At 43.2% G+C, this 19,140-nt stretch overlaps 1 protein-coding gene across 18 annotated transcripts in view; it reads right to left on the bottom strand.

The window, feature by feature from the left end:
- Window positions 1-6,616: 6,616 nt before the first annotated feature.
- The window catches only part of RBFOX1 (RNA binding fox-1 homolog 1), a 2,209,300-nt gene continuing 2,196,776 nt past the window's right edge, over window positions 6,617-19,140 (bottom strand). For 8 of the 18 annotated variants that reach the window (XM_059898915.1, XM_059898899.1, XM_059898903.1 and 5 more), the window contains 2 exons: window positions 10,899-10,974; window positions 10,348-10,529 (listed from right to left, as the gene is read on the bottom strand). In XM_059898915.1, coding sequence (XP_059754898.1) covers window positions 10,382-10,529; window positions 10,899-10,974 — 224 coding nt within the window. In that variant the 3' untranslated portion in view covers window positions 10,348-10,381. Of the gene's footprint in view, window positions 9,354-10,347; window positions 10,530-10,898; window positions 10,975-19,140 lie in introns of those variants that run through there. The other 10 variants (XM_059898909.1, XM_059898901.1, XM_059898917.1 and 7 more) reach the window with 6 other exon arrangements.

Below are 19,140 nucleotides of genomic sequence, written 5' to 3'. Positions count from 1 at the left end.
CTGACAGCATCGCATACTGGTGGAGTCAGGCATGCCTAAAGTCGGGGCTCAATATCTCTTGCTGTTGTTGAGCCAATCTGAGTTGGGTTTCTGCCCCTGCAACTGAAAGGATCTATGCTAATCTCACATTATATGGAAAGTCTTTCCCCCAGGTAGTCTGAGTTTGGGATAAAAGACTGACCTCCCAAGGAAAAATCATGCTCTACATTTTGGTATTGATACTTTAACTTTCCCAACTTTTGAGTTCTCTTGGAGATTAGAAAGTACCTTTTAGCATCATTCTGGGTTGATAGGGCAGTTAAAAGAGTACAGATGTTGGAATCCTTTAGACCTGGGTTGGAATCCTGGATTTTTCAGCTAACTGCTTGGGTGGGTCGCTTCCTCTTTTTAAGCCCCAGGCTCCTCGTATGTAAAATGAGGATGGGTTAGTAACAGTTCGCAGAGTATGGCAACCCGGCCCACCTAGATGATTAAATCAGAACCCCTGGAAATGAAGTTTAGGCATGGATTTTTGGCAAAAGCATCCCACCTGATTCTACTGTGCAGCTGGGTATAAGAACCTCTAGAGTTGATGAGATCTAAGGCAGGAGCTCTCAAAGTCTAGGCTGCATGCCAATCACCCTGACTCAACACTAGCCACCGAAATTCCAAAGCTCTGTGGAGGGTGGGTTTTGGTACCTATAAGACTTTGTGGGGTTTTTTTGGCTTTATTTAATTTATTTTTTTAAAACATATTCTTTTTGATGTGGACCATTTTTAAAGTCTTTATTGAATTTGTTACAATATTGCTTCTGTTTTATGTTTTGGTTTTTTGGTTGAAAAGCATGTGGGATCTTAGCTCCCCGACCCGGGATTGAACCTGCACCCCCTGCATTGGAAGGTGAAGTCTTAACCACTGGACCGCCAGAGAAGTCCCCGTTTTGCTTTACTTTAAATCCTCTAAACCAGGAAGGAACAGAACTTTCTAGATGGTAATATTGAGGCTAATGAAGGAGAAAAGGAGGGGTGAATAATTAGTGCACATCTTCTATGTTCGGAGCAGTTTATGTGCATTTTCGTACCCTTTTCTCGCAACTGCCCTTCAAGATAATTCTATTTTTCTCTATTTTACTAACAAGGAAGGGGGGTTTCATGTGGTTAAATGCGTTGGCCCACAACCAAGTGTTGGCGCTGAGATTCACACTTGGGGTGGAGTGGCTCTAATGCTGTGTTGCCTGGCATTGGGGGAGATGTGCATTTGCGGATCTGCAAACCCAAAGCAGAGACTTCCGGGCTGTTTTCTGCGTGGCGTGCATGCAGACTCCAAAGCACTATGATGGTTTCCAAGAACAGTTTCAGTAGGTGAGCATTCTCCCTGGTTTTCCAAATTCAACCTAGCTTGGAACTCCCTCCTGCCATTAAAAAAATCCAATGTCTCACTTTTTAACATGGGGTTCGATTTTTGTTGCCAAGTGGGAGGTGAGTGACTTTTCCAGAACCAAACCTCTCAGTGCTACACAGCCCCATTTAATTCTCACCAAAACCCTTTCATTTCACCCACATGAAAATTGAGCCCCAGAGGGGCTGATTAAGTTGCCTAAGGTTGCACAGTTGGGAAGAAGATAGATGATAACAGAGGCAGAGTTGAAAGGTCGATGGAGAGAAATTTTTTTAAAAAGAGGCAGAAGACCTCTACCCACTGAATTTTGCTGTCCGTGTTTCCATTCTGGCGTCTGCATGTCGAAGTATCTCACAGCAAAGAGAAATCACAATTATTTGTTTATATAAGCTTTCATGAGTCATTCTTTTTTTGTTTCTAAGTGATGGAAAAAATGATAAAAAGAAAGGAGGATTTTTTTCTTCTACCAGGTAGGGCACAAACAATTTTGAATTTCAGTCTCAGAAGATTGCAACTGACATTGAAAGTTTTGTGGGTTTTTAATTTTTCCTTCTTACCTCCTTTTCTCACAAAGCAAAAGCTTGTGCTTTCTCTCTCACTCTCTCTTGGTCTTTAGCGGGAGAGGGGAAGAACAGGGCTTGGGAAAAAAAGGAAATAGTCCAAAGAACAACACATCATCTAGTCATGCAGTTTAGGGAAATAAAAAAGGGAAAAGCAGCAGCAAGCCAGTTTCGCTGACAGACCTGTCCCGCTGAGCGGCAGTTTCCTCTGGTGCCGAAATCCTACTTACAGTAATGAATTTCCCTGTTGCTCGCCAGCCTAGGAGTGTTTGGGGGAGATAAAAGTCAAGCTGTATGCAGTGTCTCGGACCTGTATTTCAGTTCCAGACAGCTTCCTGGTGTGGCTGCAGAAAGTTTGCCTTTCTGGATGTGAGCGTGAGGGTTTCGTGCGCTGACCTGCAAATTGCTGTTGTTTTTTTTTTTTTAATTCTCCTGTAAGGGTTGCTGGAGTCTGCGTGCTGCAGAGCTGCCAATTTGCCTGCTTTCCAACCATCACCTGCCCGCAGCACCACCATGACCCTACTTCTTGGGTCTCTGCTCTTCTGTTTTCTACCCGCGGTCCTGCTGTTTCTTCTTTCTTAGAGGCTGGGGAATTCTCTTGCTCTCCTTGGCTTTTTGCCTCATGCAGGCAACGCACCATCTGCCTGCCTCAGTCAGAGAGCTGGGATGTCAAAGTCACAGGCACGGGCTGGGGACCCTGAGGATAATCATGGGAGGGTGTTCTGCACTCTAAGAGGCGGACTCTGGGACCATCCTGATTTCCACCTTTTGAACAAGTGTAGGAAGTAAGTCATGGCCAAGTTACTTACCTGGGATGCCGCAAGGATTAAGTGCCAAGTGTCTGTAAAGTATTGTTCAGCGTGGAGCAGCAAGAACTTTGGAGCCAGACAGCCAATGCCCACGGCTCGGCTCCACCATGTAGAGCCGTATCCCTTGGGCATCACCAGGTTTGCTTAAGCTCCCTGGTGGGTAGAGGGGGTAATAATAGTACCTACCTTGCCAGTTCTTGAGGATTAAATGAGATAATAATAACTATGATATTGATAAGTTCCATTTGCTGATCGCTTCCTCTGTCAGTATCTATGTGCTTTACAAGAACTAGCATATATATTTATGGTCCACTAGTGGGTATATTGTAGCTATGCTAATGCATAAAAACAAACATATTACATATTAAAAAGCTTTTGTGTCCATGTGTGTATACAAAGAGATTTATTTTGGATGTATAAACTGTATAGATTATACATACATCTGTATGTATAATTGTGTTACATAATATATATCATATAGATATGGAATATATATTAGTTGAATCTATGAAATATATATGGACACAGATAGATATAGAAATGATTTATTAGTAAAAAGAAAAAATGCTATATGCCAGGCTAAGTGTTTCACACTTTTGAATGCATCTCATTCTCACAAGAACCGTATGAGGTGGGTATTATTTATTATCTGCATTTTTTAGGTAATGTAACTGAAGCACAGAGAGGCTAAGAGACTTTCTGAATGTCTCTCATATACATGTTCATGTATAGACAGTTATGTGTTTATAGTATATAGATTAAATATGTCTGTTTTGTAGACTGGCTGGGATGGTATTCAAACAATGTTAGCTAGTCTTGTTATTTGTTTTATCCTCAATACACGCTATAACATTTGTTACCTTTAGGGAATGGCACCATTAGTTTTAAAAGAACCCTGGGTGTTTTCATCACAATACCACTTTGCTGTCCAGAAAATATTTCCCCTTTAAGAGAGTCGGTAAATTCCCTTCTCTAGGCCAGATACCTGTGATCAAAGCAGCCTGGATTTTCTAGGCCATAAGAGTCAGAGACACACCTCTGGTTCCCCCACCCCAACTTTCCAGGAGGGTGATTAGGACACAGCATATAAGGTAAGACTGGGCTCTCCTAGGAGACTCCTCAAAGGTGCCCCGGGGACAGCTGCTCCTGGTCACCCCCCAAGTCTCTATTCCTTAGGACTGCAAAAAAGCAATGAGAAACCCTGGCCTTTGGTCCAATATCAAGCATCAGGTTAAGCGATTGTACAGTGAGAATTTCATATCCCGCAGAGAATACTGCACCTTGTGAATTTAAATACAAATTTCCTAAGTATGTAATATATAGTGTATAACATATAACACCATACATGCACACACATGTGCATCACCATACATGCACACACGTATCATCCAGCAATGAATAAAAAACAGAACAAAAAAAACCACCTTCGTTTTCCAACAAAAATGATTGTTTTATCTCTTCCCTAGAGAGACTATTTTTTTAGTCCTAATTCTTGACTTTGTGAAAAAATAATCACAGGTTGTCATGAGAAAGGGTAAGAATATGCATGGATATATGCACGTGTAGGTCTGTGCTTGTGTATACGTACACTCGTGCACACACATGATTGGCTCTGCCGATGTTACAGGGGTCAGATCTGGAGGGAGAACCGGCCATGAACACAATTAGGAAGTTCACTGAAGGATGGGACCTCCAATACTCAACCCTGGGAGCCCTGGAAGCAGATGGGGCCCAGGAATCTGCTTTTTCAACCAGCTTATCAAGTGTTTCTGAGAGAGAGCTTCTCTGGATGGTACAGTGGAGGGACATGATCACAGCAGGAAAGGGCTTTTGCTTGTGTGTGCATGAGTGCATGAGCACAAGCACGTGTGCATGGGAAAGCGACGTGCTTACTGGAGCTCTGTTTGCAGGAAAAGTAGCTCCGTGCCAGGAAGTAGCAACAGCCTTTGGGTACCAGCCTAAAGAATCCAGGTTGTCGGGATGTTGAGTGGGAAAATGGGACTTAGAATGGTCTAAGCTAATGGAGTCAGATTTGTAATGCATATATATTTTTTTAACATGGAGAAGGTTTTCCTGTTTAATTAATTAAAATACGGTTCTAAGAAAAAAAATTCCAGATGAGATGAGGCTCTGACTACCGCCCAGGCATTGTCCACAAAACAAATAAATAAGTACCGGCCTCTGTTTATACACAAAGCCTGTGCATCGCACGTAGTGGGCATCACCTCATGACCTTCCCCTGGCCCGTTAGCTCACCTCTGCCCACAATCCAGGTGGAGGAGACGGGTGGGTGTCAAGCACTGGCGTCCACTGGTCGAGTCTTGTAAGAAACCGTTTCACTTCTGCCATCCATTTTTTATTTTCTTTACACTTGACGTGAAATATATGTGCTTCTCTCCATTTTAGAGAAGAACCTGATTTGGGAGATTCACCTCTACTTATATCCTCCTATTTGGACAGGGCAGGGACTCAGCTGTAAGCCAGCATTTTAGGAGATGGCCATCATCTCCTCACCATGTGCCAGGATAAAGCTGGGGACTTCTTTTTTTGAAATTAATACAGGCTCACATATTTCGCAAGGAGAGTATTAGAAGCCCAAGTTCACCATCACCACCACCAACATCATCAATAATGAGAGAGAATTTTTGGAAAAAGACGCAAGCTTCCAGGCCAACAGTCACTAGACATGACTTTAGGCAGATCATAGGACCTATCCTTATTGTCTTCATTTATACAATCAGGGTAATACTGTCCTCAAGGATCCATGGGCATAGAGCAATGGAAGTTGACTTAACTTGTACAGTCCCACGTATAAGGAGTTTACAGAGAAGGGACCACTGAATATACTTGAAATGCTATAATGAATGCTCTGAAGACAAATGCGTTGTGGAGAAAAAAAATTCAGCCTTTGGCTCTTAGAGCAAGACTTCTTCTTCTAAAATTGAATGCTGTAATTTCCCATTGGGCCAGGAGAACAGGGACCCGTTTTGGAATGTTGGACCTGCCCCTTGCTTGCCGTGTGGTTTACATAAATTAACCTCTTTGGTCTCAGTGTCCTCACCTGTAAATAATGAGCTTACGATTTACGAAGGACCACTGTAAGCCCTTCCCATATACGGTCTTATTCCACATCACAGTAGTAAAGGGTAGCTGGTCTTCCCATCCCTAATTATGGATGAGGAGACTGGGGCACAGAGCTTTGGTTTAACCCACCCTTGATTGCAGCCGGCAAGGGACCGAATCAGGATTCAAACTCACAACACCTGCTTCCAGAGCCCATATTTTAAAAATCTTTATGTGTATTACTAACTTGATAGCAGTATTATGATAAGTAAATAAGATAGGATTAAGATATTATTTTAAGATAACTAAATGGGGTAGATAATCCAACCCTGGTGGGAGCATTAAATGACTAAATGAAATAAGGAACACAAGATTCTTGGTCTTAGTAAGCCCTCAATACATGTAAACTCTACCACTTATTATGATTGTTTTTTCATCTTCTTCCTACAAGTCTCCCTAATTGTTGTACTAGTAACTAAAAGTTGTTGTACAAATAACTTAATAGACGTTAGTAGGTGTTTCATTTGAAATGTACAGTTGTTTTTGTTGTTGTTGTTGCTTTGTTTTAAACCAAAGAAGACTGATATTTCCATGCCAGGAAACAGCTAAGCTTAGTTCCGTTTCTTTCTTAAACATCCGTGGTTGGTTCCACCGACTTCTTTGGAAAGATACATGAGGAAGGGGAGCCCTCTGACCCACGCCCCCTGGTGGGCACAAGGGCAGCCCCGTGTGGGCGTGATGATTCCACTCCCCCAGGAAACACACAGAAGCCAAAGGACTCAGAACACGACTCACGTGGACCTTTTCAGACTAAGCTTTTATTTTTTGATATTACAAACCAGTTTTCTTTATTCACAAACCACTGTAAGTGATATAAACACTAATTTCTAAAGACAGATATACACATTTTCTGGGTTTGCAGATTGCGTGAGGTGTGGGTTAAGTCACTATATGCCACACATGATAGTAATCTTTTTTTTCCATAATTCATAATAGCAATAGTTATTTAGATAAATGAAAACATTCCAAATAAATACCGTTTAAAAAAATCCAAAATGTCTGTTTACATCTCTGACATACAGTTTAAAATGACTTATTGGCCTCTTGGAGGAGTGCCCGACAAAACATTCTGTAACATCAGTTGGCACCCAGGCGGCTCTAAATGATTTTATTAAAACTACATACAATCATGGGGGAAAGTACAGCTCAGCGATGAAAATCAAAACTGCAAATTAATTTTACTTGAACCAACACAGTAAGAATTCTATGTTTGTGATTCCAAATACAATGCAAATTCTGGATTTTGAAATCTGAGGCAAATGGGAGACATCGCTTGATTCTCCCGAACACTCTGTTCCTTCTACCTTGTTCCCCTTTGGGGTCGGATGCGGTAGCATTTTAGTACATCGTTTCCCTTAAAAACATCAATCAGGCACCCATTGTCATGACACCGTCTTCCAGGTAGGGGGACGAGAAGGTCTCAGGGATGCTCTAAAACACCCTCACGCACCACCCCCCCCCCCCCAAATCAATCTGGTGAAGAGAACATTTTTTTCTACTTTTGGCCGCTAAGCAGTTTTTTTTCCCCCGTTTCTCTCTTTTTGCAAGATCACGGTGATCTGTCTTAGACAGCGAAGCTACAGAAACTCGGTTTTCAAATCTCGTGAAACTTTATTTAATATCCAACCGATCTTACTGCATGCACATAGGATGACAAGAGAAAAGCTGGATCACAAATACTTTTTTTTTTTTTTTTAAAGTTTTGTTTGGTTTTGTCTTAAAGCAGAGTTGTTACAGCAGTTTGGCAGGTTCACAGCGGTGGGTTGATAGCTTTACTAAAGTGCATGCCATAGGGCCTGCACCGCACACATGGAAATTTTACCTATGGCAGCAAAACTACTGGGGACGACTTGCTGCAGGATTTTTTTTTTTTTATTTAAATACAAAAACAGGAAGGTCTGTGACAGATACCCCAACTTAGATTAACTTTGTAAACAGGACAACATGGAAAGACTTCAAACAGAAGAAGTATACAGACAAACTGCAATTTTTCGGCTGTGTCATTCTGGCCCTGCTTCAGAGGTGGGGGGACTTTGTTCTTTGGGGGATGTTGAGGGTGGACCTACTTTTTTGCTTCCTTCTGACAAGTGTCCTGGGCCTTGGAGACAAAAAAAAAAAACAAACTAAAGATACTGATTTGAGCGAATCCTTGGGGACCAGGAAAAATGGGAGGGCGGGCTCTCACGGACTGAAAAATTGCAGGTTGCTTACACGACACGGTCATGTTTCAAAAAGTACCAAGCGGATGAAAATACCATGATTATCTCTACCCAATGACTGCAATACTTGTAAAATGCTTCTATAAATCCGAATATGATTATCGTGTAATTCCATAAAAATTATACGTCTGTCTGTAACAGTTGTTCTACGAGGCTAAAACTAAAGCTTCATAAGACTGTTTCTAGAACTTAACAACGCCACTGCACAGATGTAAATTTTATACATTGTTTTTCACTGGTACAAAGAATTTAAGTTTTTATTACTTTCTCTTTTTTGGAAAAAAAGAAAAAAATAGAAACAGTGCTTTTTATCACCTTTTTATTAATGTTATTTTTTTCCCTCCCATAATATAAAAGTCAGCAATGATATCAATAATTTATTATACTGGAAGAAATATAAAAAGAATGCTTGTGGATGGCCTAACTACCAGTCTTTTGCCTAAATAACTAGCGGCTGGTTACGAAGCTGAATACCGCCGGGTGGAATGGTTTAAAGGGTGGGTTTGCACAGCTGCATTCAGCTCGGATGCACAAGTGTTATTAGAAGCATCCCCTCAACAACGTAACCTTTGGCTTGAACTGACAACGAGTGACTTAGAACCGTTGATATATGGTTGTTGGTGCAGTGTGGGTCGTTTAGATTCATCAGTTATTTTTTTTTTTTTTTCTTTCAGCCAAACCCCAGTCCCAACCCCCTAGGTGCCGCCCACCCTTCCCCTTTCATAAAATAAAATAATGCAGATGCAGAAGAACATGACTCCTGTAGTCACTTACACGCTTCCCAAACAGCTGATAACCCCAGTAGCTTAATATTCAGCATATATAATTCATGTACATGAGATAGCACTCTGGATATGGCCCTACACCAGTTTTTAGTCATAGCTAGCATCTCTCTAGGTCAACCACAAAAACTCCTACAGCCAGCAACCAAACTACGGAACCTTCAGAAATGAAAGACCCACAATATTAAAATACACAGAACAAAATATCTGAGGTATAAGATAAAAAATGTACTTTTTTTCCTCTTTTTATTTTATTTTTTTTAGATGCTAAAATGATGCACTACTGCATGTATTGCAATACCCAGGCCTCGGAAAGCTTCCTTTCTCCCCACATTGGAAGGTTTTTATGGTTTTGTCATTTAGTATGGAGCAAAACGGTTGTATCCCCCTCGGTATATACTAGCCTGCAATGAAGAAAGAACGAGACCCACATCATCAGCATGGCTCCTAGTCTTGGCATCAGTCAAGGGTGCAAAAGCATTCTGAAACAAAGCAATTTAAGGGGTGTGTTTTTTACATTTTCCTTTTGTAACACATGGATCATCAAAAAAGACTAATGTGAAAAATAGACACTCAGAAACAACCAAGATGGAGGCACCCCCTACCCATCCCAGGTCACTCTTAGAGAACTGAAGATAGATAGGGCCAATCCTGACCTCCCTCAATAGCTCCTTATAACAAAAAATCCCTGTAAAACCAAATTCCGTCGGCCAGCCCTGTGAGCTGAAAGGACTCGGGTACAAATGGACCACTGAAGGATTGGGGCTGTCTCATTTTGTTGGCTTGTTTGATTCATTAATGATGCTATGTTCCGTCGGGAAAAGCTCTATCTACACTCGAGAAGTCGAATGCAGATGACTTACTGAATGTAGTCATTCAACGCTCCTTTCCAACACATTCCCCAACTGGACTGGGTGTTGAAGGGAGCTGTTGAATGCAAAATCAGGATGAAAATGTAAATCAGCTTCTTACTTGACTTGGCTGAACCATCTGTATGGAAGTTGCTCTTGAGAGGGGAGTTGTGCAGATGAATTAACTTGATGTCACTGAACTTGTGCAAAATAATAGGTTTCCAAACCATGGCGGAATTTCTACGACCAAGCTCCAGGCAATTGTCTGGCCATGGCTTTAAGATGGCTTGGAGGTGGCACTGAACTATTTCCTTTTGCGAAAAGTTTTGGCGATTCAAGTGAATGCCTATGGGGATTTATTTCTAGGAGAAGGACTGATATTCTCGATCCCAAGCAGAAAACTGCATGCCAAAAGCTTTGTAATGATTGCATACGCTCTCACGTGATGGGCACGTCTTACTGTACGTTTTAGTGCATAGAAGTTTGAACAAGTACAGGCAAATTCACCCCCCCCTCACCTCCCAGTGTTGCCCTCCCCCCCCCCGCCCCTCCCAAAACAAAAACCCAGACACCCCCCCCAAAAAACAAAAGACAACCCCCAAACTGATTCCTTCTAATTCCTTATGTACTAGGCACACACACAAAGTGTGCCCTTCTCTCTATTTTCTTTCCTGGGCGACTATGACTTTAAACATAAATTGTAATAGGGGAGGAGAGGCAGTCAGATTCTCAGCTGCCTGACAGCAGAGGCCTGGAAGTGTGCAGCTTAGCTCCTCTGAAGTCTGTGCTGGGGCTGGAACCTTGGGGCTATGTGAATGAGCAGCAAGGGAGGGAGAAAAAAAAAGAAAAAAAAAAGTTCTGCATTGACACTGCATTCTGTTAGTGATGGATTTAATTATCAAAATGACTAATTATTCCATTAAGGTAAGTGCTCGGCTAGGTGAGACTTGCAAAATGAGAAATATAATAACTTACATGCACTACATTGCCAAGAAATTAAGACATTTATCAAGTTTACCGGGAGGATTAATGTGGCATTTTAGCTGCTGTTAGCAGGAGACAAATTCAATTAAGGGAAAGTGAGAGGACGTCAACCGTCAACCCATCCTAAGGTCCCAGCTGTGGGGAGGGATGGGAGGCAGGAAGAAGTGAGGAAGAGGAGGAATTGGTACTCACCATGGCACCAACGCCGTAGGTGGGGGCTGGAGCAAGTGTGTGGTGGTAGGGGTCGGTAGCATAAACTCGTCCGTAACTGAAAGGAAGACAGAGGTGAAGATTAATCCATAATACGCAATTATGAAGTAATAATAACAACCATAAAACACAAAATACCAAGACAGTGTGGAGGGGCCCTATTCATCTTGAGAAATAAGAAACATATTCCAATCAGCCCTGTAACATGAGAAAAGTCCATCTTATACAACACATTCCTTTGTCCATTTAACACTGCTGGTGATAAAGGGGTGTGTGTGTGTGTTTCCTCTCTCTCGCACACCCCTTGCTACACTGCTCTCTCAGGTAGGTACCTCGAAGACGGAGGGAGGCAGGGGAAACAATTTGAAAGAGTGGTTTTAAGAAAGCCAGTAACCACAAAGGACAAGCTATAATCAAGAGAAATTGTCCTCTTCTCCTAATGGAGCTGTCACCAATCAAGCGAGACAGGGTGGATCAAAAAGAGTGAAGCGACTCAGTCTGTACACTTAGGGCCCAACATCTTAGAATGGGAAAGAACAAATGGATTCAAATAGATGCATCCTTGAAGGATCTGTGGGACCACCGCCCCACCACTCAAGAATTACAGCCTGATTTGATTTTGGTTCTCTCACCCCAGAACTTCTATCTCATCATCTATAGCCAGGTTCTGGCAAGGGACATGTTTCAGACAATGTATTTCTTGATGCCATTTCCTTATCTGAGTTTTTTTATTTTCCTCTCTCTCTCTCCCTACCATCCTCCTCCCTCCACTTCCCTGACTCCCAGCACAGGTTTTAGAATAAAAATATAGAAGGGATGGACGCCTAATGCATTGGATAGCTACAAAGTGTCTGGAACTGAACAGTGCAACAAATCAGAAATTAGGGTTCAGAGAAGTTGAGTCACTTGCTCAAGGTCACAGAGCTAGACAGAGTCAGAGCTGATCCTTGAATCTCTCAGGGCAACTATCACACCTTTTCCATGGTTCCAGGTACCCTTCCTTGAATGGCCTGCCAGAAATCTTCTTGGAGAGAGTTTGAACATTGCTGTTTTGGTAACGATCAAAGCTGAGATGCAGGCTAGGTTAGGTGAGGGTCCCTGGAAGCAGAACCCGAAATGGAGATTCTTCCGTACCTGGTTTGTTGAGGGGTGCTTTCAAGAGGAGAGAGTGGCAAGCAGGTCAGAGAAAGGGAAAACAGAGAAGCAAGGACGTATGTGGTCTGAGCCGGAGTTGAGCTTCTACCTGATCCTGACAGTTGCACCTCAGAGCTGATCCCATCTGGAGGCAAGTGGGTTGGTTTTTTAATGTTCATGTACGTTAAGCATTAGCTGTGGGCTTCCCAGAAGGGCAGAGAATAACTTCCTAGTTGAAGGGACTCTTTGGCAGAGGGTAAGGCTCTGCAGAAAGAGGCAACTGGGTGCCATTAGCGACCAACATTCACGGCGGCTGGGGGAGGGGTACACCAGCCACTAAACGGGGTAGATGTGGATTATCAACAGCTGTCGAGTCTTGAACTTTCCTTTAAAGAATGAAGGAACAAGGCAGGAAGAAATCGTTTGTCTGTGCTATCAACCTTGGAGTCTAATTTGCATGGACTTTATTCTTTTCCTTCCCTATCTTTCCCCCACCTGTCTTCCAATCTTCTGTCTCATAGTTGACGGATAAGAATGTACTGGATGGATCTCACACCATGGAGCCTGGGAAGGTGGGAAGAAGCTGGGGGAAGAACCTTCTAACTCTCAGGCTCTGAGCTAGACTCCAGATGGAAAAAGAAATATGATTATACCGAGTTCTCATTGGACATGTCTTACTCCCAAGCCCTCCTTTTGCTTGTTTCAAAGGTCCCTGAGCTCAGATAATCTACATGAGTCTTTGTCCTGATCCTCAGAAGTAGTGACATGAATAGATGTTTCTTTTCTGAGATGACTCTCTCAGCGAAACTAACAAATAGTCAACCCCCTCTTGCTTTTCATTCCTCGGGACACCCTTCCTGCCTTTGACTCATCGAAAATGGCCTTTCATCAAAGATTCTCCCTGTCTCTGGGAGAAAAAACAGATGCACGTCCAAGGCAGGGTGTGTTAAAACAAGAATAATAATGACATTTTTGAAGAAAATCTTTTATTCGTGGAGGTCACTCATGAAACCCGGGCCTCTCTACCCATTATTAGAAGTAGATACTAATAGGGGGAAAAGAACATGATGGACAACTTTGGTGTTGATTTTCATTTCATGAGAAAATAAAGTCTGTCATGGGTCTGGATGAAAAAACTGTTAACAGGATTATTTTTAATGTACTTTCATCTGGCAAAGCTGGTTGTAGGAACAGGCCGTAAACAGCAAAGGCAAACTAAAAATGCTCGGACGTTTACTAAGTGAAGCCACAGCACGGCGTTCCTTCAAAACAAGTGTGAAAATGCAAACTCAGAGCCATGATGATTAGTTTTGTAATTTGGGGACCGGTTTTACTGTGGCAAAACGTCTTCTTTTGGGGAGACAACAGATTGGCAGTCTGAATGTATTCCGTGACAACGCAGCCCCACTTCTCCTCTCGCATACTTTAACGGTCAATTCTTATCTATATATAACCCTGGGCCAAGTTTCAACCCCTGTGGAAAACCCAAGGTAACAGTTTGGCAGTGTTCCCTTCCCAGGCAGAAGAAAAATACGGCAGCACCGAGCTAGTCCTTGTAAATGAGGGAGCTCTTTTTTCTCCTCAGGGTGACCTCTACCTTCAGAATCCGATGGTTTTATTATGATTAATAAATTTCATTTCCACAGAGGAAAAGGGACCATGTCAGCTCAAACTGAAAGCAAGGAGGCTTCTTTTCAAATGCTAATTTCTAAACACGCCCTTGTGTGACACTACCGTTTAGACACAAGGTTATTAGGGAAGATGTGGACTTGAGCTCTCCTCTTCCAGCAGGTATGCCAGGCACGTCAGCGACCTCCTATCCTCAGAGCTGGCTCGGCACAGCCCAAAGGAAGAGTGGCAATTCCCAGGGACCTCAACGGGAAAGATAGCTAATGTCGTAAGACCGCCATGTTACGACTAACCCGCGCCTGTGGTCACCCTCCATACCCCCCATCCCTGGCCAAAGGGGACAATAGTGCACTCGGGTCATGATGCTCTCTGCGGCCTCACATCCCATCCGTCAGGAATGAAATCTGCAACATGCCCACTTCACTCCACTCACACTACCATCACCCTGACATAAGCCACGGGTATTTCATCAGAACCAAATCAAAAACAGGCTTGAATCTTGTCTCCTTGGTCCTACTCTTGCTTCTTCAATCCACCAGCCATTTATATCTAAATCTATCTGTCTATCTATCTATCTGTCTGTCCCTCTCTATCTATCTATCTATCATCTATCTATCCATCCATCCGTCTATCTATCTGTCATCTATATCTATCTATCTTTCCATCTATCTAATATAAATCTATATAAATCTCATCATATCTAATTCCCTGGCTTAAAATCCTTCAATGGCTGTCCATCGATCCTAGAATGAAATCCAAACTTTCATGAGCTGCCCCTGCCCCGCTCTCAATCCTGTCTTGCTCCCCTCTACCCCTCGCTCACTGTGCTCCAGACACTCTGGCCTCATCAATAGTCCTGGGACGCGTGCATATTCGCTCTCTCCTTAGGACCTTGGCCCGTGCTCATCTTCCATCTGAACTGCGTCCTTTCTTCCTTTATGTCTCAGCTCAAACGTCAGCTCCCCAACGCTGCCTGCCTCCCTGATCGCTCTTTCTGAAACACGCTTTCCAACCCCATCCCCATCCTTCACGTGATGGAGCAAATCTCCATTCATTTTGTTTCCTTACTTCTCTACCTGATGATGTACCTGTCTCCCCTCTGGAATGCCAGCCCCTCGGGGGCTGGGGCCGAGTCTATTTTGTTCCCCCTTTTCTCCCCAGTGTCTAGCACAGCATTGGCCATGGGGCAGGTGAACAAGGGACCAAGCCAATGCCACGTGTTGAATGGAGGCAGAAAGAGGGAGAAGTAAAGAGAGGAGAGAGGCCCCGGAAGCCCCCTGTATCCATCATAATGATTCTGTCAGTGGCAAAGATTCCTGCAGCTATGCTTTCTGAAGATTCTAGGGCAGCTGCTCCCAGAGACAGTCAAAACCCTTCAAGACGCTCGCTCGGAAGAAAAGTTTCTTGAGACTCAAAATACACAGTGTGTCATTTCACATCACCCCTGAGAGTTCACAAAACAGAGGCCAAGTTGCCATAAACTTCATCAAAGGGAAAGAACAAACAAACAAAGGAATAAAAGAGAACTGCTTTGCTGGCTAGTTCACCGCAGCTTGCGGCCATCATGAACACTCATGTTTTTTTGACCTTAGAGACAAGTTAAAACCAGGAGGCCAGCCTGCCCTGCGGAGGACAAAGGCTTGGGGCCAGAAGATCCAGGTTCAAGTTCTGCCTTTGCACTGGCCTTGCTCAATGACGCAGGGAAATCTCTCTGAGCCTCATTTTCCTGGTTTGTAAAATGGTTTTGTTCTGTCCGAGCTCTGCCTAATTCACAGATAAAGTGCATGAAAGGAAACCAGATACATTTTAAAGCCATCTACAGATAGTGGAGATTATGATACAAGGGTTCTTATACAGAATTTCACAAGCTAACCTTTCACTCCTGCTCAGACTTCTAGTCTGCAGAGGCAACCGAAAGATCCTATTCTAATAGGATCACGTGTAGCTCTAGCAATCAACTCACAGATGCTTTTGGAGTCAAGATCTACCTCACTTATGAGTCACAGATGTAGTTGCAATTGCTATATTTGAACTTGAGGTTATGCTGGAGTCAAATGAATAAGTAAGCTGCCTGTTGAATGGGAAACATGTGCCCGTGTTTGTTAAAGTGCTTTGTCAACTCTACTGAGAAATGTAAATACTACTTATTATTAACATCTAAATCCGGCTGCAACTAGCTGGATGTGAAAGAAATATGATAGGGCCATGTTGGTACCCTACCCCAGGGTTTTAACAATCTAGTGATTTTCTTATAGGGACATCGGAAGAACACTGTAATTAACTTCACTCCATAGAGTTCACTCTATACATTTTAATTCAGAGTCTTATGCTCCTGGGACCTTTTATTCTTACTTTAGCATCACCTCCCCATGCCTCCTGTCCCACAGAGAGCTGGAGGGAATCCCTGTGAGGCAGAAAGATGAATAAAATCGGCTTAGTCCTCAGATGAGGTCCCCAGTGTGGCGTAGGTCTCCGAGACAGCCTCAGTGCAGCACGAAGGTGCCAAGGTTCGAGTCCCCACCGCAAGGAGAAACGCTACAGAGTACGCATTCAAAACAGGATACCTCACTAGAGATCAGAATGCACGCCCCCAGTCTCTGCAGTGCCACTGGGGCTACAGTGCCCTCCTAATAATATCTAAGACAGAGTCTGGAAGGTGTTTGGGAATTTCATCCATTCAAGTCACACGCCCCCAACACAGTGTACAAACAGGGTCCTACACCATGGCCCTGTGGGTTTCACAGTCTGCTATTTGGAGAGTGATGGTTTAGCTAGGAAATGCTCCCCTTTCCTCTCCTGTGGTCACGACCGCAGCTGCTCATTTACTCTTAGTGAAGGCACTCACTAAGGAATATTCCTCTAGCACTACAGTAGCTTTCTCTGAGTCTAATCTAGGCAACGGCTTATATAACTGTAGACCACAGGCGGTGACCAGGCTTTAGTCGAAAAGCTTCCCAAGATATATTAGTCAGAGGGATGGAAACAGTCCCATAACTCAAAACCTCTAATAAAGACAGGGTAGAAATGGAAGAAATTCTCCAAGATGAACCACAGCGAGTTATCCCAACCCGAATCTGACATTTCTGAATTCTGCTGCTGACTTCCTTAGCTTGGATTTGAAATGATTATCTTCGTAAATCACTTTTTTCAGTCTCATGATTCTTTTCCTCAGAAGTAGGAGGGAAAGCCTCTTCTGGGCTCTTTGGCTTCTAGATGGGAAGCCACAGAGTTTGCTGTTGTACACGGATGGCTGTCCCGCATCTGAACTGTGTGGATATAAGTAGGCATATACATCCAAAAGCTGTAGAAGCTATGAGAAGCAGATCATATCCATGACAAATCAGATGGCACCATCCTTGCTATGCCTTCTCAATACAATTCACAACCTCTTCCTTTTATGAATGCAAACAGCACAGGTTTGAGGTAAGAACCCCGATTCTGGATTCATTGGAGCAGAGTACCAGCCTCTGTCTGGGAGTCGAGAAGACACAATAAGTCCTGCTTTTGGTTACACGGTTCCTCCACTCCAGAATGTCTCCTCCAACAAAAGACCCACGGCCACACTGTCTTTAATGCCAAGGCCAAGGCCACCCTCCTTTTAGAAAGTCTGTTTCACCTTCTGTGTGTCCCGACTACAGCTCTACCAAAAATCTCCCATCATGCTTTGAAATCAACATGACACCCCAGCTGCGGTTTAATCCCTGGGGGACCACAATGAACATCCTGTGTTTGTACCCCCGTGAGATCTTCAGAACGCTTGCAGAGAAGCAAGGGTGCACAGCAGCTAAGAATTCCTCAGGGTCAGAATTCCTAGAATCAGATTCTGCTGGTGCACTTCCCCTGCTGTAACCTCAGAACGTTCCTCTCCTCTCTGGGCCAGTTCCTCCATCCACGAATGGAGATAATGATGGTGCAGACCGGCTGCGTAAGGCAGTCGTGAGGCTGAAATGAGGGTTGAGGGTCACCGGTTAGTCAGAACCCAAACGAGCATCAGTTATTGATGTTGTTAAGATTATCGAGAGGACTGCAGCTCCTGCCCTCTCTCTATTCCATGTGCGGTCCCTCCAGGAAAGCCCCTGGGATACAATGTGTCAGAACTACCCCCGAACTAAGTGGTCCTTCTGAAGCCCTGTGTACCAGCACCCTCCATGTCCCATGTAAGCAGATCAAAGATTTTAAGACGTTAACTAACAGGATGAGAAGGAGATAGATTCTGGGCCCTGTACCCCAGGGATGTCCTTCTAGAGCACGCACACACACACACACACACACACACACACACAGAGTCAGAGGCAAAATTAAAACATAAAGTCAAGACACACTACCAATGTCCAGGTTACCTGTCACAATATTTTAATTCCAGGTGGTCTCTAAGAGACCAGTTCTTGGGGCACACACACTCTTTCAATATTCATCTGAGCGAAACGAATGAAAACACGGCTCTCGAACGTTACTCTCCATAGAAATATAACAAGAGCCACAAATGCGAGCCACGGAGGACATTGTAAGTTTCATAGTAGCCACATTAAAAAAAAAAAAGTAAAAAGAAAACAGGTGCCATTAATTTTTTATATTTTAATTTGACCCAACAGATTAAAAACAGTATCATTTCAACGTGTCATCAACACAAAGATGATGAGCGAAATTCCTTACATCGTGTTCGTACTAGGTTTTTGAAATCTAGTGTGTATCTGGACCAGCCACATTCCAAGGGCTCCACGGCCACATGGTAATCGGCCACCATGTTGCAGAGCAGGACTCCAGAGAAACCTATTGAATGTTCTCCACACCCCTGACAGACAGAAGTTCCTGACTGATCAGCTCAATGTTTCCTAGAGTGTGAGCTGCGGCCTCCTCTGTTAGAAGGGCCTGGGGGGAACTCGTAAGGAAGCAGATTGTCAGGCTCCCTCTCCAGACCTAGGAATCAGAATCTCTGGGGCAGGCAGAGGGGAGGATGGAGTGGATTCTGCATTTGGTTTTTTTTTTTCAGTTTTAATTATTTTTTATTGAAGTATAGTTGATTTACAATGTTGCTGTACAGCAAAGTGATTCAGTTACCTATATATATACATATATATATATTTATACATTCTTTCTTTATATTCTTTCCCATTATGGTGTATCATAGGATACTGAATATTGTTCTCTGTGCTACACAGTAGGACCTTGTTGTTTATGCATTTGTAATAAATTCTGCAGGTGGTCGTCACCCACTCTGACATGTGATAACCACTATTCCATATTCTTTTAAAATTCTGCCCTGATTAGCCCTCCCTTACTCAGGCTAATTCAGAGCTCTCTGAATATCTTTAATGTTCATAAGTAAACTGATAAAGACATTTCATTTTTAGAAGGTATAATTATTGCATGTAACAAGCTTTGAACTATGCCTAGTACACAGTAAGCGCTCAATAAATGCTATGATTATTTTTGCTAAGTTTCTTTGCCTATATGTTCCCTT

Source organism: Balaenoptera ricei, chromosome 15 (assembly GCF_028023285.1).
Source record: "Balaenoptera ricei isolate mBalRic1 chromosome 15, mBalRic1.hap2, whole genome shotgun sequence".
In the NCBI taxonomy this organism is placed as follows: domain Eukaryota; kingdom Metazoa; phylum Chordata; class Mammalia; order Artiodactyla; family Balaenopteridae; genus Balaenoptera; species Balaenoptera ricei.
The sequence above is the reverse complement of the archived record's forward strand: the minus strand, read 5'-3'. Positions and strand labels throughout refer to the sequence as shown.